The 27721-nt window shown below is 38.5% G+C and overlaps 2 protein-coding genes across 3 annotated transcripts; one reads left to right on the plus strand and one right to left on the minus strand.

Annotated features, from left to right (window-relative positions):
* Positions 1 to 12656: 12656 nt before the first annotated feature.
* On the plus strand, positions 12657 to 14990 carry LOC133734370 (uncharacterized). The gene has a single exon (XM_062162005.1). The coding sequence runs from the start codon at positions 13184 to 13186 to the stop codon at positions 14705 to 14707; it is 1524 nt and encodes a 507-aa protein (XP_062017989.1). The 5' UTR covers positions 12657 to 13183; the 3' UTR covers positions 14708 to 14990.
* Positions 14991 to 23790: 8800 nt separating this feature from the next.
* Positions 23791 to 27188, minus strand: LOC133731696 (WPP domain-interacting protein 1-like). Of its 2 annotated transcripts, none has more exons than XM_062159094.1 (3): positions 27028 to 27188; positions 25741 to 26886; positions 23791 to 24941 (listed from the first exon to the last, which is right to left on the minus strand). In XM_062159094.1, the coding sequence occupies exons 2-3, from the start codon at positions 26798 to 26800 to the stop codon at positions 24205 to 24207; spliced, it is 1797 nt and encodes a 598-aa protein (XP_062015078.1). In that variant the 5' UTR covers positions 26801 to 26886; positions 27028 to 27188; the 3' UTR covers positions 23791 to 24204. The 2 variants fall into 2 exon arrangements, with proteins under 2 accessions (XP_062015078.1, XP_062015079.1); XM_062159095.1 differs by having other exon boundaries at positions 25741 to 26929; positions 27028 to 27185.
* Positions 27189 to 27721: the final 533 nt, after the last annotated feature.

Consider the following 27721-nt stretch of genomic DNA (forward strand, 5'->3'; position numbering starts at 1 on the left):
CATTCATATGTTTGACAAACTCATATGAATATTCCTTTGTCCCAAAACCATACACCTAGAGAAAAAATCTTCTCTTCCTGGCTCAATTTATTTAAAAAAGAAAACAATGAGATACGATATATCTGAAGAAAAGTGCTAGGATTGTGTATGTATTTAGCCATTGTATAAATCTTAGACCTTTTAAAAAAGAAAACAACGAGATACGATATATTTGAAGAAAAGTGCCAGGATTGTGTATGTATTTAGAAAGGGTCTAAGAAGTTTAGTTGACCGTAGTACGAGTGGTAAGGTATGGAGTTTCAATATGTTCTAATCCTATAACTGAAAACGTGAAATTTTAACAGACTCGTTTTCAATCTGCATCTCCTCTTTTAATTTGAATCTAATATGATGATTATTGGTCTAAAGTTTTGTCATTCAGGCAACAACGACCAAGGTAGAACTGAAAAATTGAGGATTAGAGAAGCTGGCTGGTGAGTTGCAGTGACCTGCACCAAATGAAACAAAGCTCGATCAGTAGGATTTGCATTTCAAAAGACCAATCTGTTAGAAGTCAACAAGTAAGTACTGTTGTATTTAAACTATCTATCGTAGCACTCAATGTCATTTAAATGAGTTAGGGTGATGAATGAGTTAATTTGATTTAATGTTGTAGGGGCCAGGTAATGTGAAAGCTAATGCAGCGGATTATGGGAGTGCTGAAGTTGATCCATGGAATTTGCTATATAAAGCTAATGAATTAAATCAATGGAATGTGCAATCTTAGGTGCAGTAGTTGAACACAAACAACAGGTAATTAGTTAGGATTGCTTGATTTAAGGGTTACTTGGTTTTGTCTGTAATAGGATGTCAATGAAGGGATTTAATGCTTATATGTCTACTTTTCTTAATAATAAAAAGATTTCGGCAATATCTTTTTGAGATTATTTTGGATTTTCTTGAGAATTTTTAAAGAGAAAATAGAGGAATAAGTATTGAATTATGACTCTACATACAATGAGGTCTAAATTAATTAGTTCTAAGTACATGGTGAATTCGGCAGGATACAAAGGTGACTTGTTCTCTACTTCTCAAGGAATATTTTCATTGGTTGAATGATGTCGCAAGTAGATTTCGACCTAGATTCTCAAGCCCTTGCCGTTCACTATATAAAGGAGGTTTGTGAAGCTCTTCTACACACCACAAAATTCAGAATCAAAAGTCATAAACACTTCCCTTTCTCTTCCAAGTTTCGGCAATTTCAAGAAGTTCCAAGTTTAAGGCCGTGAAGCATCATCCTCTCCATTCAAGAATCCTTGCCGTGATCCTCATCCATTCCATCACCTTTTGAAGCTTCTTGCGTCCTTGAAGATCAAAAAGTGTAACCATGAACACAACTCTATGTTTTCGGTTTTGCTATGTAAACTATTTCGGGTTTTATATAAATTTCGATTTTGGTTTTCTTTATTGGATTGATAATTTGCGATTTCTATGGTTGATGAAGTGTTGATTTTAGATATGTAGTTTTCGAATACTATGAAGCATGTTTTAGGTTTTAGGTTTTAGGTTTTCAAGTTGAAAAGTTGCGATTTCATGATGTTCTTGCATGATTGTTAATTTCGAGCTTCAACCTCATCTTTTATGTGTTAATTGGTCTTTGGACGCATACTTAGGTTGATGAACATGTAATTGAATCCATATTAAGGTGCTAGCGTTCTAGGCTTTAATAATTTAGGTGGAAAACCTATAAATACTTAGGTAAATTAACAATGAGTCTTGCATGCTTGATTAGCGTTCTAACTTGTGTTCTTGACTTGAATTGATCAAAATTCCATGATTCTTAATGCGTTGAGTGTGTTTTTGTTAGTGATTAGCTACCACTAGTAATTGCATGATTAATAGGGTTAACTATGGTGCGTTCATCTAGTTAATTTAATTAAGGGAAGTAATAAGAACTTTGTATGCGTTCATCTTTGTTCTTGATTGATTCTATGCCTTGACATATTTTGATTTGTGATTTGATGTTTGAAACCTTGCCAACGTGTTAATAGTAGTTAACTACAATTAAAATCGTTCCATTCATATATTTCTACTTGATTCTGGTTTTGATGTGTCACATATGTATATATAATTACTTAGTTGTTAAATTTATTAAAATCCTAAATCCCCTTAATTGTATTTTCGTAAATAATATGTATTTATTCTTTAATTTGTTTTGCTAACGTTTTATTTTTCATGAATTAATTAGGCCCTAATCCTCGGTGGAGAACGATCCCTACTTATTCTTACTACATTGATAGGGTTTTAAATTAAGCACTAATTTGTGCAGGTCAGTAATTCAGCTAACTCAAATCTTTTTAATCTTCCTCAGCTTATCAGTGAAGGCACCTGCAAGCAAATGGACCATTCAAACAACAATTTTAAAAGATTGAGTCCTCTATCAATTTAACATTCAACCACTTACCAATGTCCTTTCCAGAGAAATGCTCGATGCAGTAGATCAATGCACTCATTCCATAGATCAACACAACAAGATCAACCACTGTGTTAAGCTTCTCCATTCTTGCTTTGAACCAGGTCGCAACCGAATCGGCCCCGGCCTCGGCGTTTGGAGCGACGGCGGCTGGCGCGATCACCGATGAGGCACCAGCGACAAGGTTTGGATCGCACTCCACCATGATCAGTGATGCGAACAACTCGAGCGTCTCAAAATCCAAATCGGATTGTGGAATTTCATGCTCCACATTGGAGATTCCAGAAGCATCGAGCACAGAATGGAGGAGATCCTTGAAATGTTCGGTCAGGATTTTACGAGAATGATCTAGTCGTTCTCTGGTGCGAGCTTCCAAGGCCTCAGATCGGAGCTCCAAAATCTTGATGGAGTGAGAATCCCTGAGAAGACTCTTTGTGTTCTGCACCTTGTGGATGCAGCGGAGAAGTCCTCCGACCTTCAGTTGTAGGGCCTTCATGGTAGCGTCATTAATGGTGTTTCCCGCCATTTTGATAGGTCAACACTCGAAGACGATGAGAAGAGTGGGTCAGGTGCGATGAAAATGGGCTTAGCGAAAGTGAGATTTGTTTATCGATGCAAATGGATGGATCTATCTATTTATAGTCGCGGGCTTCTGACTTTTTTTTTTTTGGAACGCAACCAAATCAAGCCCATGTTGGGGGGCATAGTGGGCCCAACACTTGGTCCAATTTGATTTGATTTTTTTTTTTTTTGGGTTCCCTTTTGATCAGAAGATTCGGAAGAATCGTGAGAGAGAGAGAGAGAGAGAGAGAGATCTCCACGGCCGTAGTGACTGAGGGCGGCGGTTGTGCTGTGGAGGAAGGAGCCTTCTCACTTAGGGTTTGCATTGGGTGGGCTTCTTGGTTATGTGGGTTGGCCGATTGGGGTGGATTAGCTCTCTTCGACCCATCGTACTGTTTAATTTTGTTTTTGGTTCGCAAAGATCAGTTGCTCTATTCAACCATTTATGCGTGGATTTTCTAAAACGGTTGGTGTACTGGAGGTATGTATGTTGATTCTATTTATTTTTATAATAAGGTTTTGTATGCTCTAAGAGACGACTTCTTCTATCAACTCCATAGAAGTGGGCCATTTTGGTACTAGCTGAATATAATATCGGACTGACATTTTTCAATAAAAAAAAGAGTACATTACTTTAATAATAAAAATCATTCATCCTAAAATTTCATATCCACGTATTAGGGCTGGGTGCGGGTCGGGTCGGGCCCGAAAATCACTAAGACCGAGACCGCGACCGAGACTATCAGTTCGGGCCGGTTCAGGCTTTTTTCAAAGTGAAAACCGACAGAGACCGAACCCGTTCGGGCCGGTTCGGTCTTTTGGGCTTTTCGGGCCAGTTCAACAAACTTCGGCTATTTTCCCTGTTTTCCAAACTGCACTTCTGTGACTTCTAATCTGCAACTCAATCATAGCCTTTTCATCAAAATCAATCCAACATGGGTAAAAAGATACATACTGTAATCACATCTAAGCACAAGAAATGTTCCATCTAATTCAAAAACGAAAACCCAGATCTAAAATAGGCAAAAAGATGAGAGCTTTACTGACCTGGACGACCCAAAGAGCGGTGGTGCCGGCGGCGACACCCCACAAGGCAGCGGCTTGGATATCCAAGGTGTTTACTAGAACAATTTGCAAGCGAAACTTGATAGTATTAGAACAGCAAAGGTGAGAATCGTAGCAACTTACTTGGAATTACTGAATAACACAGACTAATTTTATCCCGTAGATCAATTTCATTCATTGATTTCAATCTAGATTACTCACCGAAGTACCAAACTGAGTTGTGCGGAGCGGCGACGGCGTCACGGCGCCAGCGACGGGAGAATCGAAACGGCTAAATGGCGGAGGCTCACATCGGGAGCTTCTAATCCAATCACGGTGCATGTCGCTGGCGGAGGGGATTTCAGAGACGGATAGTGGAGCAGCAGCTGGTACTGAACGGAGAGACAGAGAGAGAAGGGTGAGACCGTGAGGGAGGAACTGAGAGAGTGAGAGGGAGATTTCTAGGCAGCTGGGGCTGAGAATCTGAGATGGTATCGAGAGAGAGGGAGGCTGATATGTGGCAACAGATATAATATTCGGGTCGGTTCGGGCTTTCGGTCCCTGAAATATTGAAGCCCGAGACCGAACCGATTATGTTAATTCAGGTCGGGCTCTAGACCGAACCGAAAATTTCAATATTAAAACCGAACCGAATCGGGCTTTTTTCCTCGGTTCGGATCGGGTCCTCGGTCTTTCGGGCTCGGACGTCCAGCCCTACCACGTATGGATCCTACGAAAAATTAGCCAAATTAGAAAATGTCTAATTAACTAAATGACAAAATTCTTATGAATTTGACTAATTATTTATAGAGATAATTCAAGCATAAGAGTGTAAATGATAAACAATTTAGATTGTTGAATTATTGGATTCGAAAGAAGTAATAGGAAAAAAAAAAAGAGTTAATTATAGAGTACTTTAATTAACTAACCGAAATTAATCATCATAAAGTTTCATATTCATGTATGAATTCTACAAATAGAGGTGGCAAACGGGCCGCTAAGCACGAGCACGGCACGGGCCCGGCATGCTTAAAAATGGCCCGGCACGGCCCAAGCCTGTTAGTGGCCCGGCACGACCCGAGCACGTTAGAATAACAGGCCGTTTTGGGCCTAGGAATATTGGCCCATTGGCCCGGCCCGGCCCGAGCCCGTAATGGGCCCGGCATGGCCCGAGCGCAACATATTGTGGGCCGGCCCGTTACAAACACAAAATTTCATTTTGTTTTTGAAAATATTAAAAAACTACAATGATGAGATTTGAATATTAGACCTCTTTATTTAAAATCTCATGACAATTCCACCAATGCTATTTCTTTTATGTTGTCAAAATAGTGATATAAAACATTATATCCTTGTTTTAACATAAGTATTTTTTCTAAATATTAAATATATGTTTATTACCTCATCATAATACAACTATAGAAAAACGTTGTAGAACTTAATTTATTTTAATTTTCTAAATAGTTAAATAAAATTAATTTTTATTTGTTCAAATTAAGATTTTAAAATCGTGCTTTTAGTGAGTAGGCACGAGCACAGCCCGTTTATTAACCCGGCACGATATGGGCTCGGGCCATGGGCCGGACCGGGCTTAATGTTTAAGTAAATGGGCCGGCACGAGTCCGGCACGATAATAAATGGGCCGGCCCAGGCATGGCACGAAGCACGACTAGACCTGCTTAAAATGGGCCGGGCCGGGCCGGCCCGTTTGCCACCTCTATCTACAAATAAATAGCCATGATTTTCCTTTCAATTTCAACATGATGTTGCATTTGTTCGCACAAGTTAAATAACTAAATATAAATGATATACACATATCAGTTTAGATCGTTGAATTAATTGCATGCCTACAAATATACAATCCAATGGTTATAATTGGAAATTACTTCTAAACCCTATTATTGTTTCTGGTGGTTTCTCTGGTGTAACCAGGCAGAATGCAGTACCCGTAACTCCAAGACCCTATCAAATGAAATATACAACGTCAGATGTATAAACCGAGCCAGTCGGTTTATGCGTCTCTGATGTTGAAGTAAGGCTATGTATGTAATTTAATAGGGCAACAATAAAGACAAGAAGTTATTACTCCACTTAAGGTGGTTGAGCTTGGTTTATATATCTTGGGCAAGGGAAAGGAGTTTTCCATTTTCTCGATGTGGGATGCGAATCCACAGTTTACATACTGATGTCGGGTTCTGGTGTGACCTTTGGTTAGCCCTACCAGACTGGGCTAGGATTTGTACCACCCCAAGTGCCACCCATTGTGAGCATCGCCTTGTTGGGTACCGGTTCTGGCCCTTGACCTGGTACTTGGGTGATCCTGCGGGGTTTGGCGGTAGTATGAAAATAAGTGACAGTCGAGAGGTATTTGCTGGTATCTACAATTACATTGTTTTTCAAACTAGCTAGCGTCACTTCTGTACCACAAATGGATTACAAAAACTTAATGAACTCGAGTAACCAGAGATCTTTTCTATGTGTACCTGCACGTGTTTGCTATGATCATCATACACTTGATATGGTAAACAAAATATTTATTTACCACATAGTTCCGAAGTAAAGTGGTAGTAAACCTTCACAATATACACTCGCATACACTTTATTCAGTTATTGTACCTGGGAGAGTTTACCACCAAATATCCAAATCTTCAGTGTGGCTTGGTTTGAAAAAGCTTTGGAAGTCATTCTATTCTGGTGTACAGTGAGTTATGGGTAATGGCAAGAGTATTCTTTTATGGTCTTATAATTGGCTTGGCTCTCCTATTGCATAAGCCCTTTTTTTAAATACTGAAGTGGTGGACTTTCTTAATGAAACGGTTAGCGATTATATTGTAGACCCAATTGTAAAAAGGCAAAAAAAGAAAAGAAAACCTTCATCGTCAAAAAAAAAAAAAAAAAACACTTTTCTTCAATCCATTAAGTAAGATAACAGGGGGATTATGAGTTTTCTCAAAGAAAAATTTTTAAGAATAGTACATGAGAGATGAATCACTGAAAATTAAAGTTTTTATGCTTTACAAAATTGAAAAACAGTGTCTGAAATTAAAAATCCGATACACTTTTGGTACAAGTCGTCAATAACACCGTTAATCCTTATGTTATTTTTCATATTTCAAAGAATAATTTAATATTTTCACTCTCTTTGTCTCTCTCTAGTCTCTCCCGTTTTCCAAAAACTCCATAGCCATCTTCACCAATTTTTTTTTTTTTTTTTTTAATTTCCACCCCACTCCCACTCTTCAAAGACTTTCTCGGCCCAGAGACTAATTTGTGCCCTGGGGGTTATGTCCAAAAGCTTCCTCCCCTATGGCCACCGAGAACAAATTGAGATTTAAACTCCAATAAGCGGCAGCGGGATTCAAACCCGACTGTGGGAGTTTTACACCTACAGACTCTTGCCAACTCGACCACTTGTAGACCTGTAGTGGTTCCCTATTTCTAGTTCTTTTTTTTACCCCCAGTACACCCACCTTTTAGACAGTTCACGCACATTAATTCCAAACAAAAATCAGTAATCTCCGAAGCAAGATAAAAAACCCTCAGAGATTATGATATTTGCGATCTAACAAAATTAATTGACAAGTCGAGGTTGTTGTCCTGGATCCCAAATTTTTATAAGAAATCCACCGGGATCCCAAATTCGAATCCAGAATAGAAGAAACCCACACTCTGCAGCCTTAGGCAACCCATGAGGGCCCAAGCCCAAGTCAGAAAAGTAGAGCCAAGCCCAAACCCAATTAGGGTTTGCCATTGTAGTCAATGCAATAGGGACTCTGGTCTTGCCGCCATCGCCGCACCCACCTGCCACCAAGCCTCCGGTCGACTTGCCCCAATGATCCAGACAACTCCCGACTCCAACACCGCCAGATGACAAGTGTGAACCAGTCGATCTAAGCAAACCAACGCCAACACCTTGGAAATAGGACCACCCAAATAGCAGAGCAACGACCACCCCTCTGCATCTTTGCCGCCCGACAAACAGCAGACGCCGAAGAGCCAGGAGATAGCCATGTCTGAGTTGCAGCCAGTCGTAGATAGGAGGCTCAAATAGAATCTGACCCGACCCGAACGAAAACTCCAATCCCCTCCGCCATGATCGAATCAGAACACCCTGCGCTGCCGGTAACGTTCCTCGACCTTTGAGCCTCGCCCGCCGTGGTCTCCTTAAGCCACCACTAACATCAAGAGGCTGAAACTCCGATAGTACACATGTCACTGTGCCTACCAGCCACCATGGCGCAGAAGGAGTCGGCGACGGAGAAGAGACGGTGCAAGCCAATCTTAATTTAGGAACCCCCAGAGGAGACGCCGTAGGTGTACTCCATACAAGATGAAGAAAGGTACAGAGAGGCCAAACCCGAGGGCGGCGCTCTCCCAACCCTAGCAGAGAGTTGCTAGGTCGAAACATTCCAAAGCCCCTATTTCTAGTTCTTGGTTTCACTTATTTTGATAAGGACAAGTCTTCGTATGGAATAATTAGGAAGCTATGCTTCAGAATCTTAACTTAATTATAAACTGGTATATTTTTTGACACATGTCTATCTTCTTAGGCCCTGTTTGGTTGGCAGAAATGTCAGAATAGAAAATAATTTATTTTCCTTTCCAGACCGATATGACATGGAATAGGTTTTAGTATTTTCATGTGGGTGTTTGAAACATTACTGGAAATAAAATTCTGAAATTAATTTTTCATTCCTCTTGTAGTGTTTGGTAAGTCATAAAAACAAAATCTAAAATTATAATTTTCAATAACACCATTTTATTAATTAAAGTACAAGTATTACATCTACTTATAAGGAACATTGGCAGGGGAATATAAATTTTTTGGAGGGATAATTTATGTAATTTTGTCTTTGGCAGTGGGAAATGGAATTAGAATACCCCCCTTCTCTCCTCTCTCTCCAAAAAAAAAAAATTAAAACACACATGCGCGCGCACACGCCAACCCTCACTGCAACTCTCTAAGGACAACTAAAAACCTCTAGTATGTCAATAACTAGAAAAAAGCCCACCAAACCACTTCATTGTGGTCGCCCTCATCTAACCCAACGACCAACAGTCCTCTACCCTTCCGGCCGCCAACATTTAAGCCAATCCCTAGCGATCCCTTACCCAATACCATCAAGCGTCTATCAAAGGATACATTTACTCTTTTCACTTTGAAAAATAATTAAAGATATAAACAACACTGATTTGACATTTTATTGTTATCTCACAAATTCACTCTGAATTACAGTGTTATTCTTTTAATCATCTAGACATATGAAAATTATAATTTATTGACTAAAGACAAATACCGCTAGTATGTTGTGTATTATAGCCCACAATACAAGTGGACGTAGCCTTGGCCTTGGAGAATATACTTTCGGCTAGTTTCTATAGGGTAAGGACATATTTTTGGCGCTCAAGTAAAACTTACCCCAAAAATAAGAAAATGTGACGATGACGAAAACAGCATGTGCTATAGCCTAAACCTTGAACCACATCCAAGCGACACACTAATCAACTCCATTACCCAAATCCAAAAGCCGTTATCCCCCACCACCAACTCATGCCCGATCCACACTCAAAGCAAAGATCTGGCTTGGATTGAGTGAACTGCGAGAAGAGATCGATGGAATAGCGCCAAAACCCAAGCCTCCTAGTAGCAAAGTGAAACTATGTGTCACTGGAAGTTGTTTCCAGTGGCATCATGATAGGAAAGCTGTGCTTATGGTAGTTATGCTTTGCTGCATTCGAGTTGCAGATCAAGTTATCTTTCCGTTGTGTCACCGCTGCATTTATGCAGTTAAAGCAAATAGAGTCGCCAGTAGAGCGCTCTTTGCTAGTTGGTGCGTTGTTGAGTACAAGCATTTAGTAGAGTCTCAGGATAGTATTTCAGGTTGTTCTACTTATTGTAATCAGGGGTTTAGGCTCAATGTCCCCCCCTTGTATTCGACAGTTTCTCTAATCATGGCTACTAAGGCTTGAGGGCTGCCGCACCGCCCTTTTCTCAAAAAAAAAAAAATGAAAGAAAGCCTCCTCTACCAGAGGAGAAGACACCAAAAAAAAAAAGTAAAACAATGACAAAGGGAAGGTTCCGACAACCCCTCCTGACCTTCAAACTCAGAAGGACTTTGTTGCCGCCATGCGCTCTACTAAGTACTAACCATGGCAGAGCTATTTTTCTTTCCTTTTTGACCAATAAATTCCTTCACCTAAGATAATTTTTGCCGGCATCACCCAATATTGAAGCACCACCATTAATTAGAATTTATTTATTTATTTATTGAATAGAATTTGATATCATTAGAATCAATAGTAGGTCGTTGGCTAGAATTGAACATGTACTTCAATAGGATAACATACTAGTGATTTCTGAAACTCTATCAAGCAAATGCAACTCATTACAAATTTATTTTGAGCTCGCTATTTTAGCGAGCTTATAAACAAAGAAACAACTTCGTGTATTCTAGGGCAAAATCATCGACTGACCTCCTTTTAGCCTGCAACAGTTATGATACTAATAGAACTCCACTTTCTAGCAAACAAATAAGAGTAACTACTTATTCATAAGTCGCTTGAAATACACTAATCACATTCAAGACAGTTACCAACTCCTAAAGGAATCATGATTCAAAGAGCTTGACACTTAAAAACCATAGATCGACCCAAAAAGCTTAAGAAGATCAACTCTTAGGCCAGGCCAACCCATGTGATTTAAAAGCCCATAAAATAGGCCCAGACAGCCCAAGCTTGAGCCCAAGCCTAGAGGCCCAAACCCAAACACAAGTAAAGCTAGCAGAAGCACGAGTAACATGCCGCCGGCGAGCCTTCCAGTGGCCTACCCTTCCAGCACAACATGATCCAATCGGTCGCCAAACTCAAAGTCTGCCCACCACTGACTGAGCAGAATACACTAAGGCCTAGCCCATGCCCGCAAAAGTACTTGTCAATCTGCTGCACCCCGATCCCCGACGCTTCTACTTTAACAAATGTCGATCATTGATAAGACCACAAGTCCAACCGAGTCGCCGATCTGCTACAGTACTTATGTTGCAGCCGCTTGCTTTGTCATATCTTCAAAGGCCCAGATTGAGATCGAAGGCAACCTAGCTCGCTGGATCAGATTCACCCTCTGAAACCGCTCTCCACGCACTGGGAATGAACCCCAGACACTCTCACCTGGTTAGACCGGCGCTGGACACGGTCGGACACCGCTACCTTTGGCACAAAAGCCCTAGGTCTAGGGTTTCTGGTTATTAATTAGAATAATGTAAGTAATATATATCAAGTTATCAACCCATCAACCATTGTCACATAGTGTATTAACAGATTCAAGTCATTTAACAAATTTGTCAATCAATTGTCCGCGCACATTTGAGTGATTGATTGATACATATTGATTAATGTAGATCTCATACTGAAATTATGTGTATTTATCAGTGGTTTATAGTTGTAAGATTTATATGCTTAAATATTACTTGGAATGTAGCCATCGTGATCATAGATGTATGAATCGAAATTGGGCATGGTACTGCATTCTGTATACTGTGTTATTAGAAGATTTTGTGCCTTAATAGTTAATACAACGATAATTACTATTTTCACATTTACTTTTAATAGAGAAAATGCATGTCCAAAGAACTCGAGATATATGCTAGATAATGATACGTCATCATTATCCAAAATAATGTTTTTTGAATAATGGTTAGTCATCCATGGAACAACACCATGGATGTGGCATTGTTCAAGATCATTCCTCATAAAATCACATCGAATTATTTCAGAATCTAGCTGTCTCTTCCCCTCATTCATATATATATAGCTCATCTTGCAAAGAAAAAAACAAAAGCTCTATGATATTTTATCATGGGGGTGAGAACTTATTCCTCCCTTGATCCAAAGTCCGTCTCCGAAAACTCAGGTGCAAGTTGTGGGTGGTGAGTGGTGTACGTACGTGTGGTGTGAGTGGTGTGAATATGTGAAATATACATAAATGAAAAATTAAGGAAGATAATAATCAACTCATAATCAATAGTTTTCAAGAGAATTGAAGAGATTTTCATTCTACCGGGAATCATTAAGAGATAGGCACGCACTTTGAAACCCAAGAGTTTTCAAATGGCAAGGTTTCCTCTCAAATTCTTAGAGTAGGAAGAATCCCAAAGAAATTTTATCTTAATGAGAGAAAAAGTAGTAACAATTACTACTTACCAATAGTAAAAACTAAAAAGAGAAATTTAATTTTTGGGATTGGTCGAAAGTCGAAACATTACACTATAAGATTTGAAAGCTTAAGATTGAGATTTTCTGATACCATCAAATCCTTGGAGTAGCTCCAAAGAAAAAAAAAACAAAAGAACAAAAAAAAAAGTGGTAAACCCTAGAAAGGGTTTTGGTGTGAACTGTGAAGTAATGTAGTCCTAAATAGTCTCATAGTGGGGGAGAGTGGCCAAATTAACCTCAACCTCAACTTCATGATAAAAAATACTAACTCGCTTAGCTGGTTGGTTAAGGTTAATTTTCAACACAATTTAATTCTGAGAACAAAGAAATAGAGTGGGGGTTTTATTTTGGTATTATTAATGAGAGTTGGAGATTCTGAAAGAACGGAATTAGAGGAGGGCAGTGACAAGTCAATTTCCCACGAACCAAAAACTCTCTCTCACAAAAAGAAAGAGCAGTTATATAAAACTCAAAGAGACCAAAACACCCAACTGCAGAATTTGTAAAGCCTCAGTTTTTATCTTCCTCTCTTTGTTTTTCTCTCTCTGTGTTTTTTCTTTTGTTTGTGTTCTGGGTTTTTCCTTAACTGTTTGCTTGAAGCTTTGAGCTGATCCATTTTGCTTTAGCTAGATGCACAGAATCTCTGTGCTTTCATTGCCTTCTGAGCACATCTTGATTTCAGGAGCAAAAAGAGGATTTTTAGGGAGATAAATTTCCGAAAGAAAAACAATAAGATCAAATTAAGTGGATTTGCTTCCTAGCCAAGCTACCTATATTATCTCTATCTCTTTAATTAGGGCTGTATTCCTTCTTTTACTCCAGCCCACCGGTTCACAAATCCCACTCCACAAAAAAGAAACACAGATAGCTCAATCTTGTGTGTTTTCTCTGAGCTGGGTTTTCTTGTTTTTTCCTCAAATGGATATAGAGCACCAAGAGATCACTAACCCTGAGATCACTGAGAGCAACAACAATGGAGGAGGACTACTGATCAAGCTCAAGATGGCAAAGGCTGAACCTTTTTCGGAACAAGGTAATCGGAAACCCGAAAACCTTGCTCCTCAATTCACTAAAATCTGTCATATTTGCCACAAAGGTTTCGAGTCCGGGAAAGCTCTGGGAGGTCACATGAGAATGCATGTCCAAGAGAGCAAGGGACTGATCAAGAGCTCTTCGAAATCTCCGAAGCCGGTGGTGGTGAAAAATAGTGCCACTGAATTCAGTACTAGTACTACTGATTCCAGTGGTGAACCTGTCTGCATAGAGTGTGGTAAGATTTTCCCGTCAAAGAAATCTCTCTATGGACACATGAGGTCACACCCGGATAGGCCTTATAGGGGAATTGAGCCTCCTCAATCAACCAAGAACAGCTCCACTTCAACTTTATCTGATGCTTTGCCTCAAAATAATCACAAGGCAGCTGAGGATCAGCAGATTGATTCTGCTGGGACAGCTCGAATCTGGTTCGGGCCTAATCCGAAAGTGGTTCCTGATCTGGTTAAGATTGTGCCTAGCTGGTCTCAAACTGCGAAAAGAGGTACGAAAGGTACTAGTCTTTCTGAAACCAACTCTGAGACTGATGATGATTGTGATGATGAGTTGGATTTGAGTGAAGCTGTCCATGATCTGATGATGTTAGCTCAAGCCAATCCAAAAGGAGCTGAGGAGGCTACCAACAGCAATTTCATGACCAAAAACGAGGATCGTGATGTAAAGGACAGAACGGTAATTGACTATGTGGGTGTAGCCAGGAAGAGGAAGCAGAAGCTTGAAATTGAGGAGGATGGGGATTTTGTAAGTGGGTTTGATCTAGGGAAGTCTAGGAATCACTTGGAGCTGGGAGTGGATTTGAAAGAGGACAGTGAGGAGGAGTTATCGGATAGTGAAAACTCCGAGAGCATTGTGCTTGCAAACATGATGAGGAGGAGGAAGAGAAGGAAGATGAAATTGGAAGACTTGGAAGGAGCGGTTGTTGCTCAAGATCATCAACATCAAAGCCATCATCACAAAGTTTATCCTTGCAGTCTTTGCAACAAGTCATTCCAAAGCCACCAAGCATTGGGAGGACACATGTCAAGCCACAACAAGTTCAAGAACAACATCCAGTACCCTGTGGAACATGATCATCATCAATCTGGTTCTGACGATACTAATAATGGAAATGCTGATCTCACCAACGCAGCCACCCAAGTTGACCATGATCAAGCTGAAAGTCACCAATGCAGAATCTGTAACAGGACTTTTCCAACAGGTCAAGCATTGGGAGGTCATATGAGGTCTCACTGGACCGGTCCAAATGATCCAGCTCAATCGAGCCAGACCGGGCGCAAAGGCCTCGACATTGACCTCAATGAGCTTCCACCTATGGAGTATGAACAAGGTATAGACTACTCTGGAGCTGGTTATGCAACTTCTTCTTATAATTCAGTTACTTCAAGTTAGCTCATGACTTCATCAAGCACTTTCAGTGGCAGCTATCTAGCTAGCTACAGTAGTCGTACTCTTTGGTGTTTCTGTCTTTCTGATAGTTCAGTGTTGCCTTTTTTTTGTTTTGTAGTCTAGTGAAAGACACTTTGGATAGGAAACCCTTTTGCTCATGTAGGGTGGAATGGGTACTTTGTCCTCTTGTGTTAAATTTCTTCATGGAAAGTATGATGGTCCTGGGAAAGATTTAAAGATCTTAAAGGTCATAGTGTTTTACTTTGGGATCATAATGATGTAAAGAATCTGAATATATACATGGGTTTCTTTTGGAATTTCATTTTGTCTACTATTTTCTTTAATAAAGTTCATTATGGTACATTTGATTGCTTAGTTTGATTCCAAAAGCTTCAAAAACCTTATTTTCTCTTATGTAGTGTGGAAAGGCCTTGAGATTGTTGCGAAAAGCAATATTATAGCCATGAGTATCTATTGTTGTGTGTTGTTGGCATTTGGTTATGATTTTTTTTTAATAGGTGATGTGAGGCTAATAACATAGCACTAAATATGACAATATGTGGTGGAACTCCATCATATGGAGTCATTTTTCTAAAAGTCAATAGTTCTCTACCTATAGAAGCTTTTACACATCAACTTAAACTTGCCCTTGCAAAAACCATCCCTTTTTTACTGTTCAGTTTACTTGTTTGTTTTTGATAAAGACCAATTAACCATAAAGAGAGAGAACAAAGAGAAGCAATCCAATTAGCCCCCTAAAGCAACTTGTTAGAGCCTGGGAAGTTGGTGTCAGTTTTGAAAAGGTCCTATCCTAGTGTACACAACTGATAGAGATGTAGAATTTCTTCTACATCATCTACCTTAATTACAATATCAAAATCAACAAGAAGAAACTACATGTCACTCTTAAACAAAACTAATTCCAAAGACACAAACAATTGTTAATTCCTCTCCAATTCAAGCTTAATTTAGCATCTTTCTTCCTTGAGATGAGTTTAGTATGACCAGGTCAGAAAAATAGTAAGACAAGAAAGTGTCTAGATTCAGTTAATAAGTTTAAATAGGAATTGTATATACATTACATGCTTGCCTATATATCAAAATCAAATGTACCTCATCGTAAATCACAAGTACATACCGATAAAAACTTGATATGCATTATTTTCAGAGAAACAGAATCTACTTAATGTAAATGTATCTTATTCATATCCATCATTTTGACTTGCATAAGTGAGTCTCGCTTGTGCATGTTGATCGATTCTAAACCTTACAATTAGGCAGAAAATGTCATGAATGTCTTGGGTAACAGTTTTTACATGTAAAATAGCATGTATACTTGTATGATAAGTGTTGAGTGATTAGAACTTAGAAGAGAGTAGGTAGAGGCTACATAGCTCTCAACTGTTTTATTGACAAATTCTCGTGACCTTAAACTTTCTCTATACAAAATCATTTGACTTTTTAAAGACATTGCCACCTTCTTCACGCCATTTTCTTAACTTCCAAACAGTACCAATGTACCCTATTAAGTTACTTAATATGTTCAATGCACATGGTTCTTTTTCAGATTTCCTTTCTTTGGTTCGCTTGACTTCAGCTGCTATCTGATTCTGATAATAATGTACAGAACCGTGTTCATATCTTAATATGACTTGGGATTCCATCAGTGCTCTAGGGTTTACAATGTTGGTTCACATACATATATACAATCTATTGATGTAATAACATTATTTTCTTATTTGCATAAGTGTTTACCATATTTATTAGAAATATTTCTGATAGGCGTGAGATTTATTTACACAATAAATCTTAGATCCTATAAAATTTTAATCTTATCATGCATTGTATCCACCTTTTTTTTTTATTATTAAATGAAGATTTCATTGATAATCGCAAGCTAGAACGAGATTTACAAATTTCCCAGAAACGAGAATCATGCACCATTCACTTAAGACATCGAAGCTCATTTAATCAAGGAGCCTAACAAACTACAACATTACCCTACAAAGAGATAATTTTGTGTGAAAAATTTCTTTGCCAATGCGCTCAATTGCAGTGATCCAAAAGCTTCTGTTATCAAGATGTAAAAGAAACATCATAATCTAGTAATTACATCTCCAGAAGCTTCCTTATCATGCATTGTATCCACTTTAATATAGTAATTACATATTTAATCTGTGAATGCCCAGCTATTGAATCTCTTTGACCAATTGTTGGACGCAAAATTAAAATTTGTGCATAAATCATGAGATTAATTTCTTTACCAATCGACGAATTAATCCAGTGACTATATCAAAGCTCCTAAGAATGTTGAACGAATATGCTTAAGCATGAACATGGCTTTAGTTTGGCATGAGACAACCATATTTTAAATGTGTGATTTCCAAGCAATAAAATCTTTCATGAACCGCTTAATTATAGAATGGATTGAAATCCCACGCAAACAATGAACAAATTCTGCTGGCTTCTTCCGTTTATACTCATAACGTACAGAACAATTTACTCTACTCTATATTTGTTATGACATTTCTCATAGAAATAGAGCTCATCTTTGCAAATTGATTCGTCACATTCTTCGCGAATAGGGATGACAAAAATCCCTAGCATGGCGGAGCTCCATTGGATACCCACCCCTAATGGGGGAAGAATTCGGGGACAAATGGGGAATAGGGATAGGCTATATATCTAAGATTGGGGATGGGGCAGGGATGGTATTGTGATCCTCATCCCCAAATCCACCCTAATAATATATACATATATTTAATTTATATATATTTTAATTTATATATATATTAATTTATTTTTTATAATATAAATCACAAATATATACATTTATTACTTTACTTTAATGGCTATATTTTAACTTTAATGATGTTTTGACTTTTGCACTCATTGAATTATGATTTATGAATTCAATCATGTTTTAATTTTATTTGTTGTAGATTTTGATTTTAAAAAATGCAATAGGAGAACAAAATTATTTTATTTATTAAATTCTTATTGGAGATTTGGGGTGGGTTTGGAGGCTTAATCCCCAGTGGGGATAGGGACGGGGAATCCCCAAAAGATTTTTATTGGGGATTGGGGCGGGGATGGGGATCCCAACCCGCCCCATTGCCATCCCTATTCGCGAACCATCGCCAGTATAATCATTATTGTTCTTTTTTTTTTTTTTTATCAAATTATTAAATCGACTTTGCCATTCGTTTTAGACTCATAAGATGTTGTTTCGAAATGGAAATTAATATCAGCTAGCTGATCAATACCTATTTACATGTCCGTATTTGTTTTGGATAAGAACATGGCTGAAGTTTGAATATGTAGAACTAACCTAGCTAGGGTATATGTGAGTAGTTGATGAACCCTAATCGCAAAATTGAAAGAGAAACATTGTGCCACTGCAACTCCAGTTTGGATTTTGAAGTTCGAGTTTAATTTCCATTATCACTTCCTGTAAAACTTACTAGAATTATATAAACACTCTAGTGAGATTGTGACCATGGAGGGCAGTCCTTAATTCGATTAGGACTGGAATGAGAACCTAGTCGCATTCAGTGACTGCCGATGTACGTCAGTTGGAGAATCACTAGTTGGTAGTTTCGTCTCTAATTTAGGGTCAGTAATGCTCATGAGGCTAAGCACAACAAAAATGTGTTACAGAACCGACTCCGACACTTTCTGGAAAAAAAAAAAATTCTAAGTCTATGATTTTTGATTCAAAACTGTGGACCCATTTTTTTGCCCAAAAATGTATGTTCTTATTTTCTCACCAAATTTTTTTCATTCCTACGTCATGATTTTTTTAGCAATTCTCGAATTGATAGAACTCAAAAATCTTGACCCAATTTTTTTCTATGATTTTCCAAAGTTAGAAAACAAGAAAATTAATAATAATAAAAAATCAGATTGTGAATTGTGAGTTTCGTCGAGTGAAGATCATTCTTTATAATGTTTTAATAATAGTGATTATGTCACAGGATAAATTATTTAAAAAAGAGTGCTAATAAGGTTTGACAAGTTTAGACATGTCACGACTGTCCCCATGACACCTAAAAAGTCTCAAACTATGTCAAGACCCTTTATTTGTGAAATTTTCTTGTGACATAATCTACAATTATCAAAGCATAATTTTCAGAATGTGCCCTACTTGACAGAACTCAAAAATATCGACTTGATTTTTTTACTTTTTCTAAAAGTAAAAAAAGGAGAAAATTCATAAACTAAATTAAATTAAAAAATAGGTTTTTTAGGGTCCATCACTTAAATTATACTATACTAGTCTGCAATCACATGCTCTGCATGTGTAAGAAAAATTTTAATTGTAAAAAAAAAAAAAAAAGTTATCTACAAAAGAAAATAGATCTGTTATTGCAGAGAGAAAATAGTGGGAGAGAAAAGTGGAGGTTGTGGGATAATTTCTTTTCAATTTTCTTAATAAAATCTATTTTATAATTGTCCTATTTACCCTTATAATTTAATTTATTGTCAAAGTTTTTTAATCTTTCAAGGTTAAATCTGTCAAAATTTTCAATTTTGGCTAACAAAGCCTCTTCTCTTAATAATAGTATAGATACGAAAGGAAGGTTTGCTTATGAATAGTGTCAAGACGTATTTACCCCTGCCATTTGTTATGTTTTACTGGATTATCATTATTACTCTATCCCTAAGTTTTTCGTCTTTTGCTTTTTATTCTCAGCTTAGGCACTAGAAATGAGTTGAATGAAACTAATTTACTCCAACAGCTATCTGAGGCTTGCTTAGTTGTTATTAGTGCAATGTTTATTTGATTGGCATTTCCTAAGCGCAACAACCAAGAGTCATGTTTTCATGTAATAGTTTTCTACTCTTGGATCCTCAGAAAAAATGGAATGCTTCAAGCTTCATGTACAACTCTCATCAATCAGGTATGTCTTGCATACACGTGCATGCTTGTCTAGACGAAGGAATAACCATTGTGGCTATCACCAATGTTTTAAAACGCTGAGGCGTAGGCCGAGGCGTTTTTCGGTGAGCCTCAAGAAGGCGTTTGCCTTGAGGCGTAAGGCGTAAGCCTTACTTATAAAAACCTATATTGATGTAATTATTACTCTTATATATACCACATTAAGAGTAACTAAAAGAACATTATTAATTATCATTCACTCGTTAGCTACTAAAAATCATGTTCCATCTGACCATTTCTAACTAGGATCTTTTGTGCCGAGATTGAAAGCAATAGATAATGCACTACATTCTCAAATAGTACATCAAAACTCTAGGCAGCGCGCCTCTCGCCTAGAACCATTGACACTGCTAGATATGTCTCTGGCTCTTCTTATCCCAGATTTCACTTGGGGAGAAAGAAAAGAAGAAAGAGGAGAGAGAAAAGATAAAGTTTGCAGAAGACAAGTTTGATTTTAACTGTCAAGACTATTCACTATTGGCACCCACAATACCTTTCGGAGATTGTTGCAGGTGTTCAGGTGGCAGCAGATAATATTTTTGAGCTAGTTATTGAACAAATGCAATTAAACACTGCAAATACTGATGACCAAGGGTCTGGTACACCTTCTCCCTGTCATGTAAGCAATTCACAAGGTCACTCCCCCTTCAAGGAATGCAATGTTTTCAGAGGAAACGAATGTTGAACCTAACTCAACTCTTTAAGCATGGAGGTTCTGAGGTTCACAAGATCTCAAGTAACAGAATCGAGGTTTTAGCTAATGAGGTTATGAGTGGTGCTAACTATGAGCTACCTAATGATAATATGGGAAAAATTCACCAACGGTGTCTAGACACTTAGGGGACTTTCAAAATGATATCTGAACTTACAAAGTTGTCAATGTGATACCTGGACTCATATTTTCGTATCAACGTAGTACCTACGATCAAATTCCGTCACGACTCCGTTAAATTGTGCACGTGAGGCCGAAAAAGAGGGCAAAAAGACCGATTTACCCTCAATTTTTTTTTTTTTTTATTTCTTTCTTTCTACTTTTTTATTTCTTTCTTTCTTCTTCTTCTTCTTCTTCGGAGTTCTTCCCCGACGGCGCGAGTACGCCTTATTGTTGGACTGGTGTTGTGCTTGGGTTGTATGTGCTAGGTTCAGTGTTCAATTCATGGTGTTGAGGGCTCCAATGGCGGCCTGGAGAGGTTGTTTCGTTGTGGGAGATGAAGGTAAGTGGGTCGAAGGGCTGAGAGGAGTATGGGATCAGAGAGGAGTATGGGACGACAGCCACTACATCCACCGTGAACCACCAACCCCTCCGCAACACCACCAGCGTCAGATCCCCCTCACCAGCACAACCCCACCAGCCAGTCCACGAGCGCCACCGTCGACCCACGAACCGAACGACCATGGATCCACGAACAGGAGACGAAGACAATCAACAGAGGACCGCCGACGAACCACCTCCAACCGGCGCAAAAACGCCACCCCAACCGACACAGATCCAACGCAGGAAGCACACCATCCGCCACAGACCCAGAAGCAGGACCACCGAACCGGAAACGAGGGAGAGAAGAAGGAGCGAAACCATGACCGGCGAGGAGGAAATCGAGATCGATCTGCCCCGTCACCGACCGCCAACCCAGAGCCGATCCTCGCCAGAGAACCAAGCAGCACGCCCGGGCCAACCTCCTCTCCCGGGCCGGAACGCAGCGGCGATTCCGATCGATTCCATCAAATCGCCAGCGATTTTCCGATCGTCTTTAGAACCCAGAAAAATCGCTGTCTCTTCTGCATAACCAGAGGGAAGAAAAAGTTGAAAAAGAAAAACAAGAAAGAAAGAAAAAGAAAGAAAGAAAGAAAAAAAAAATAAAGAATAAAAATATAATAAAAAAATATTTTTGAGGGTAAATTAGTCTTTTACTCTTATTTTGTGCCTCACGTGCCGGACTCGTGCCTCTAGATAACTGTTCCGTGACGGAATTTGATCGTAGGTACTACGTTGATACGAAAATATGAGTCCAGGTATCACATTGACAACTTTGTAAGTTCAGGTATCATTTTGAAAGTCCCCTAAGTGTCTAGACACCGTTGGTGAATTTTTCCCTGATAATATTGCCAAGGTTGTTGTCAATGCATCAACCTTAGAAAAGGATGTTGAGACTACTCATGAGCTTAATGAGCATCATGTGCTCAAGGAGCCAAATGTTGCTTCACATGATTCATTCTTGCCTATTATGACTTGGCATGACATGGTTGAGGTAGAGTTGGAGAGATCACCCCGTTCTCGTCTTCTTCAGAGAAACCTTAATCTGGGTCTGAATGTTCGTTTCTGCTTGACATGGTAAAAGTGTTGAAGTATTCAATAATAAGAGGTTTAGTGAGTTTCGACCAAAAGCAAGGAAGAAAGCATCAAAAGAATCAAAAGCTCAGCGTCCTTGTTAGAATGCAAGATCGATACCCCATCAGAAACAGGATGTCCAGGTCAACTTAAACTTATAATTTTGGTGCTTCTTTTATGTGTTCTTCCGTCGATCTTCAACCAAGTTATTGAGTGGCCTGTTAATCTTTTTTTTCCTAAAGGCCTGTTAATCTTTTCAAAGGCTCATAAAGTTTTGTTTTTATTTTTTGGGAGAACAAAGGCTCATAAAGTTGGACATAGCTTCTTATGCAAAAAAGATAAAAACAATTAATAGTTTACCCCCATGAGGTTTGGGAGTAATTACATGTTAGTCCCTGTCCTTTCAATTTAATCAGTTTACCCCCCAAGCTTGTCAATTCTCCTCAACCGTGTCCATTTCATCCAATTTGGACGTTAAGTCTGATTTTTTAGGGCTAAAATGGTCATTTCAAGACAAAGAAAAAAATAATTTTTTTTTAATTTTTTCTTCTGTTTTTATTTTTTTATTTTTTCTGTTTTTTCATTTTTTTTTTCTTCTGTTTTTTCATTTTTTATTTTTTTTATTTTGTCTTCAACCTATACACCACAAGTTATAATAGGTCTTAAAATAATACTCTAGGTGGTTGAAAGCCGCTCGCTGATCTACGATATTTGTGATATATCTCCGATAAAGTGAAGAATTTTAGAAGATATCCCCAATAAAGTGAAGAAATATCTGTAAAAAACGATTTTACACGTTATTTATAAATATCTGTAAAAAATAATTTTACACAGACATTTCTTCACTTTATTGGGGATATATCCTAAAATTCTTCTCTTTATCGGAGATATATCATAAATATCGTAGATCAGCGAGAGACTTTCAACCACCTAGAGTATCTTTTTGAGTTTTTGTTTTTATAAACCTATTATCAGGCCCGGCCCTGGCCCAGGGCAGGCAGGGCGATAGCCCAGGGCCCAAGTTTTGAAGGGTGACGGCCTAGGGCCCAAATTGAAGCAGTAGATGGGTAAAAAAAAAAATGTATTTCTGTTAGGAATATGAGAAAAGGAACAGCAAGAGTGCGATCTTTGGACCCCAAAGTATGCATTGATGGGCAATTGTTTACAATATATAGAAGAAATCATTTTATATGAGATTTGATTGATATAAAGTGATGTAATGTTTATTTTTCGGGGTATTGGTTTTTTGTCCCCCCCCCCTGTTGTATCATATTTTTTTTATCAATATAAAATATTTTTAATTTTTTTTTTATATAAAGTGCCCAATTTTATTTTTCGCCCCGGGCCTTGAATTTCCCAGGACTGAGCCTGCCTATTATAACTTGTGGTGTATAGGTTGAAGACAAAATTTATATATAAAAAAAAAAGATGGAAAAAAAAAATTTTAATGAAAAAAAAAAAAATCATTTTTTTTGTTTTTAGCCCTCAAAAGTCAGACTTAACGGTCCAAATTGGATGGAATAATAGAAATTAGAAAGCTTGGGGGGTAAACTGATTAAATTGAAAGGACAGAGACTAACATGAAATTACCCCCAAACCTTTGGGGGGTAAACTGAATTTAATCCAAAAAAATATAACATAATAAAAGTAAAATTTGGGAAGATCAGCTCAAGTTAAAACTCTGACGATATAGAAGTCACAGCACATATCTCATATTCTCATATAGTATGGGTTTGCACTTTGCAGCATGCCAACCCAAGTTTTACATTCTATCCCTTCAAGGACTCCACTACATAGCAAACGCAACCCCAACAAGAATGAAAATAAAATAATATGAATCATATCACCACCATAAGACAGGTGAATTCAATGTCAATCAAAATTCATAAACAAGAAGAGTAATCACATCTTTACAATTGTAATAGAACATAAGTTACAGGTGATTCAATGTCGATCAAAGAACTAGCCAACCAATTTATTATATGAACTTGCCAAAAGGGAAGGTAAATACAGCATGGCTTTGTATCAAGGTTATAATTTCAGGATGAAAGCATTCCCAGAAGAAATCTAGAATTATAAATATATGTTACAAAAGAAAGGAAAGGAGAAGCAAAGAATGAGAAAGGACAAAAAAAAAAGTTCTAATAATAATAGATGGATAAAATGCAACACTCAAATATCTGCCTAAAGTGGTTGAGAATACACAGAAAAAAGGCATTACTACTCTCAGACTCAGGTGGGTACAACCGTCCCTTGAGGGGGAGATGATTGCAACAAAAAAAACCAGACGGCTAAAGCCAACAAAAGCAACTGGACAAAAAAACATGAGCTAACCTTACATAATTTCTTCTGCATAGTAAAGACCTCTTCTGTCCCTAAAACATCTCCGCAATACTTTCCCAATTCCTCTGTTCGTTCTTTTAGCTTTGAAGCCCTAATTTGTGCTTCCCCAAGCTTGTTCAGTATCTGCGCTTGTTCTCCAGCTACTGCTTCTTGCTCCTCAATGAGTGCAATTTGGTCACCTGTAGCAAACTTCACCTTCTGTGTTGTAGTTTTTATTACAATATACTCAACCTCCGCTTCAATCTTTTGCCTGAACAAGCTCTCAACCTCAGCCTCTAGCTCTCTGTATTGTTCCTCCTGTAACTCTACAGTACTACCTGATTCTTCTTTAAAAGACTTGCTAATGTTAACAATATCTTCCAGTTCAGCAACCCTGGACTCCTTCACCTGAAGCCTAGCCCTAGTCTCATCCAGCTCACCTTCCATAAGTTTCACATGCTGTTTCAAACTCAATATCTGTGCTTCCAAGGAATTCGAAAAAGTTCGTCCAATCTTTTCAGAACCCAACTGGTCAGATAGATTGGATTCAATAATTTCCGGATCACTTGAAGAGGGGTCAATAGGCTTGACTGAATTATCACCTCGTAATATAGGTTCTTTCCCAATCTCCCCAAATTTCTGAACCTCTGCATGAGCACACATAATTCAATTAACAAAAGCCATAGCAGGAACTTCCCCAAAAATTGAAGCAAATTTCGAATTAAAAAAAAAAACTGGCCCCTCCAAAAGTTGTAAAAAAGAAGTCACAAATAGGTTTTGCAGGAATATGGAAGAAATACACTATTAACTTAATGAAAGAGAATGATCATTTCCATGAAAAAAAGCAAAGCTTCTACCCAACAATTAAAGAATTTGAGAAATTGTGCATCAGGTCTACTTTTGGAGGAGGCAAAAAATGAACCCCAAAAAGCAGATATGATAACCAACATGTGTAGAACAAGACACAACAAAAAGGATAATACACATTTTCTTGGAGAGAATGGAGAAAATATGGACACTTTTCCCTCAAAAAAAAAAAAAAAAGACAGTGAGATCATAGAAGCACCACTTCTGAGTTCTGAGAACACGAAAGACTGCTAAAACTTAGAACTTCAATGAACATGGGGGCATATATTAGCAAATAGTAAAATTGAGATCTAGGTTCCTGTAAATGTAACTAGCAAACAGCACAGTTTTACATAACGAGGTATCCAGCCATCTAATATAATGTTGCCTAATTCTAATATTTATGTGATTACGTATACCTTATCCTGATCATCCAGAAATGACTAAATCAAAACATTTTAAGGTTGAGAACTAATAAACACCGGAGAAGGAAAAAGAAGATTAGTAGACTTTACAAAAACAATGTATACTAATAGAAAAGCAATGTGGCAAATACCAGAACTGCCATAAGAAATCTTTCTAGGTTTGAGGTAGACTAACCTTTCTGGAGTGCTTCTTGTACAGTCTGGAAGTTGAACATAGACTCAGCTAGAGGATCCATATCCGCAAAGGACCCATGCTTCTTGCTTTTGCGTAGCTTACCCTCCCATGACAAGTCGGCATCTAAATCTTGTGAAAAATCTTCAACTTCTACCGCATTCTCTCTCCGATAACCAGTTTGAACTTCTTCACTGAATTGTTGCTCACTTGCATGAGCTTCATCACTATTTTCTCCTTCCTGACTCATTGATCTTCTACTTTGCTTCCCGTTACTAGACAGAGGTGCAGCCTGCATAAAGACAAAGTTGGAGCTTCTTGAGTCAGATTCCATGCTGGAATGAGAGTTTTCCTTCTCGATTTTGACCCCTCTATGCTTCTTACTGCTTTCACTCCGTCCCCTCCCCGGTTGAGCACTTTGAGCTGAATTACTCCAGCTCTTTGTGCTAGCATTCTTCACCCTATTCCGTGGTTGGCTTACTGGTACAGGCACGTCACTCCTGCCCTTTGGAGCACTGGCAGCTGTGGAAGACTTACTACTCCGATCCTCACTGTTATCAGAATCTGCACGAGCAGCAAAAACAGGAGCAACACCAAATCTAGAATCCAGACTAGCACCACCAAATCCAAAGCCATCAGCACCTCCCGAATTTCTCACCATATTCACGGATCCAACCGAGCCCTCACTGTTATTATGATCAACCTCAACCGGAGCATTCCTAGCCTTAACTGGAATTTCAGGACCCGACATACCCCGCTTCCTACTAGAATCATCTACTGAATTGCCACCTCCATCATTACCCAAAAGTCTCGGAATTCGCTTCCACCTCCTCAAGCCTTGCCCTTTCAAAGCAGGATTCGACCCTCCACCACCACCAGGTGATTTCCCCGCCGAAAGAGTCAAATCCACCGCTGGAGCTCTAGTCCCAGGTCCATTTCCAATCCCATTAGCACAGGACCCATTGTTCCTAACCTCAACACTATCCCCATCATCATCAACACCATGGGACACAGGTTCTGGGTTTACATGATTATCATCCACAGATTCACTCCCCAAATCCATAACACAAACAAAAACCCAGGGTCCCCAATTCAATTAGATCAAGATCGAGAACAAGAACAACCATCATTCCAGCTCATGGCCCAAATCTACCAAATATTCAAAACTCCAAATCAAAATTTGATCTTTCCTCTAGAAATCAAAACCACAATCAAACAAAAATCCCACACCACAAAATGATTGAAAAATTATATGCTTTAATAATTGAATTCTGGGAATTGGGTACGTACCATTGTTGGAATTAAATGAAGCTAAGATGATGATGAAGATTGAAGCGTGATGATAAACTGGGACGACATTGGAAACCCTAAACGGTGATCGGATTTGCGGTTTTATATTCGATGAGATTATTAATATTATTATTAAGGGAGAATATTTATGTTTTTTTGTAATGATTTTGATTTTAATTACGATAAGAAAGAAATTAATTAATTAAGAGGGGGATGTGAACGTGGGGGCGAATGAGGAGAGCCACATGCACGGCGGTGGCCCACATTTGGGCACCGCTGGCTATGACGAGGTCGGCTGGTTTTGTAACCATGGTTTGTTTTTGCTCTCTGGTCTCTATTCGTATTCGTATTCGTATTCGTATTTCATCCACCCCCCGACCGTACGTATTTGTTACCGGCTAATGAAGGTTTGAAGTTTCTACTGAACCGAAACGAAGTCGATCAAGGTAGGTATTGGATTTTGTATGATCAAAATTTCAAATCGAACCGAACTCAGTTTAGTGAAAAGAACGTCGTCTTGATACTTTTTTCAAAACGACGTTAATTTAGCTATGAGATCATAACACTGAATTTCTTTCTCTTCTCTTCATTTATCTAATTCTTCTTTCTTCCATGCCACTACCTCAATGCATCGACAAAGACATATTTTCTCAAAATTGACGGGCGAGTAAGTGAGAATTCATGTGGTAGAAGC

The sequence above is a fragment of the Rosa rugosa genome, chromosome 2 (genome assembly GCF_958449725.1).
Source record: "Rosa rugosa chromosome 2, drRosRugo1.1, whole genome shotgun sequence".
Taxonomy (NCBI): domain Eukaryota; kingdom Viridiplantae; phylum Streptophyta; class Magnoliopsida; order Rosales; family Rosaceae; genus Rosa; species Rosa rugosa.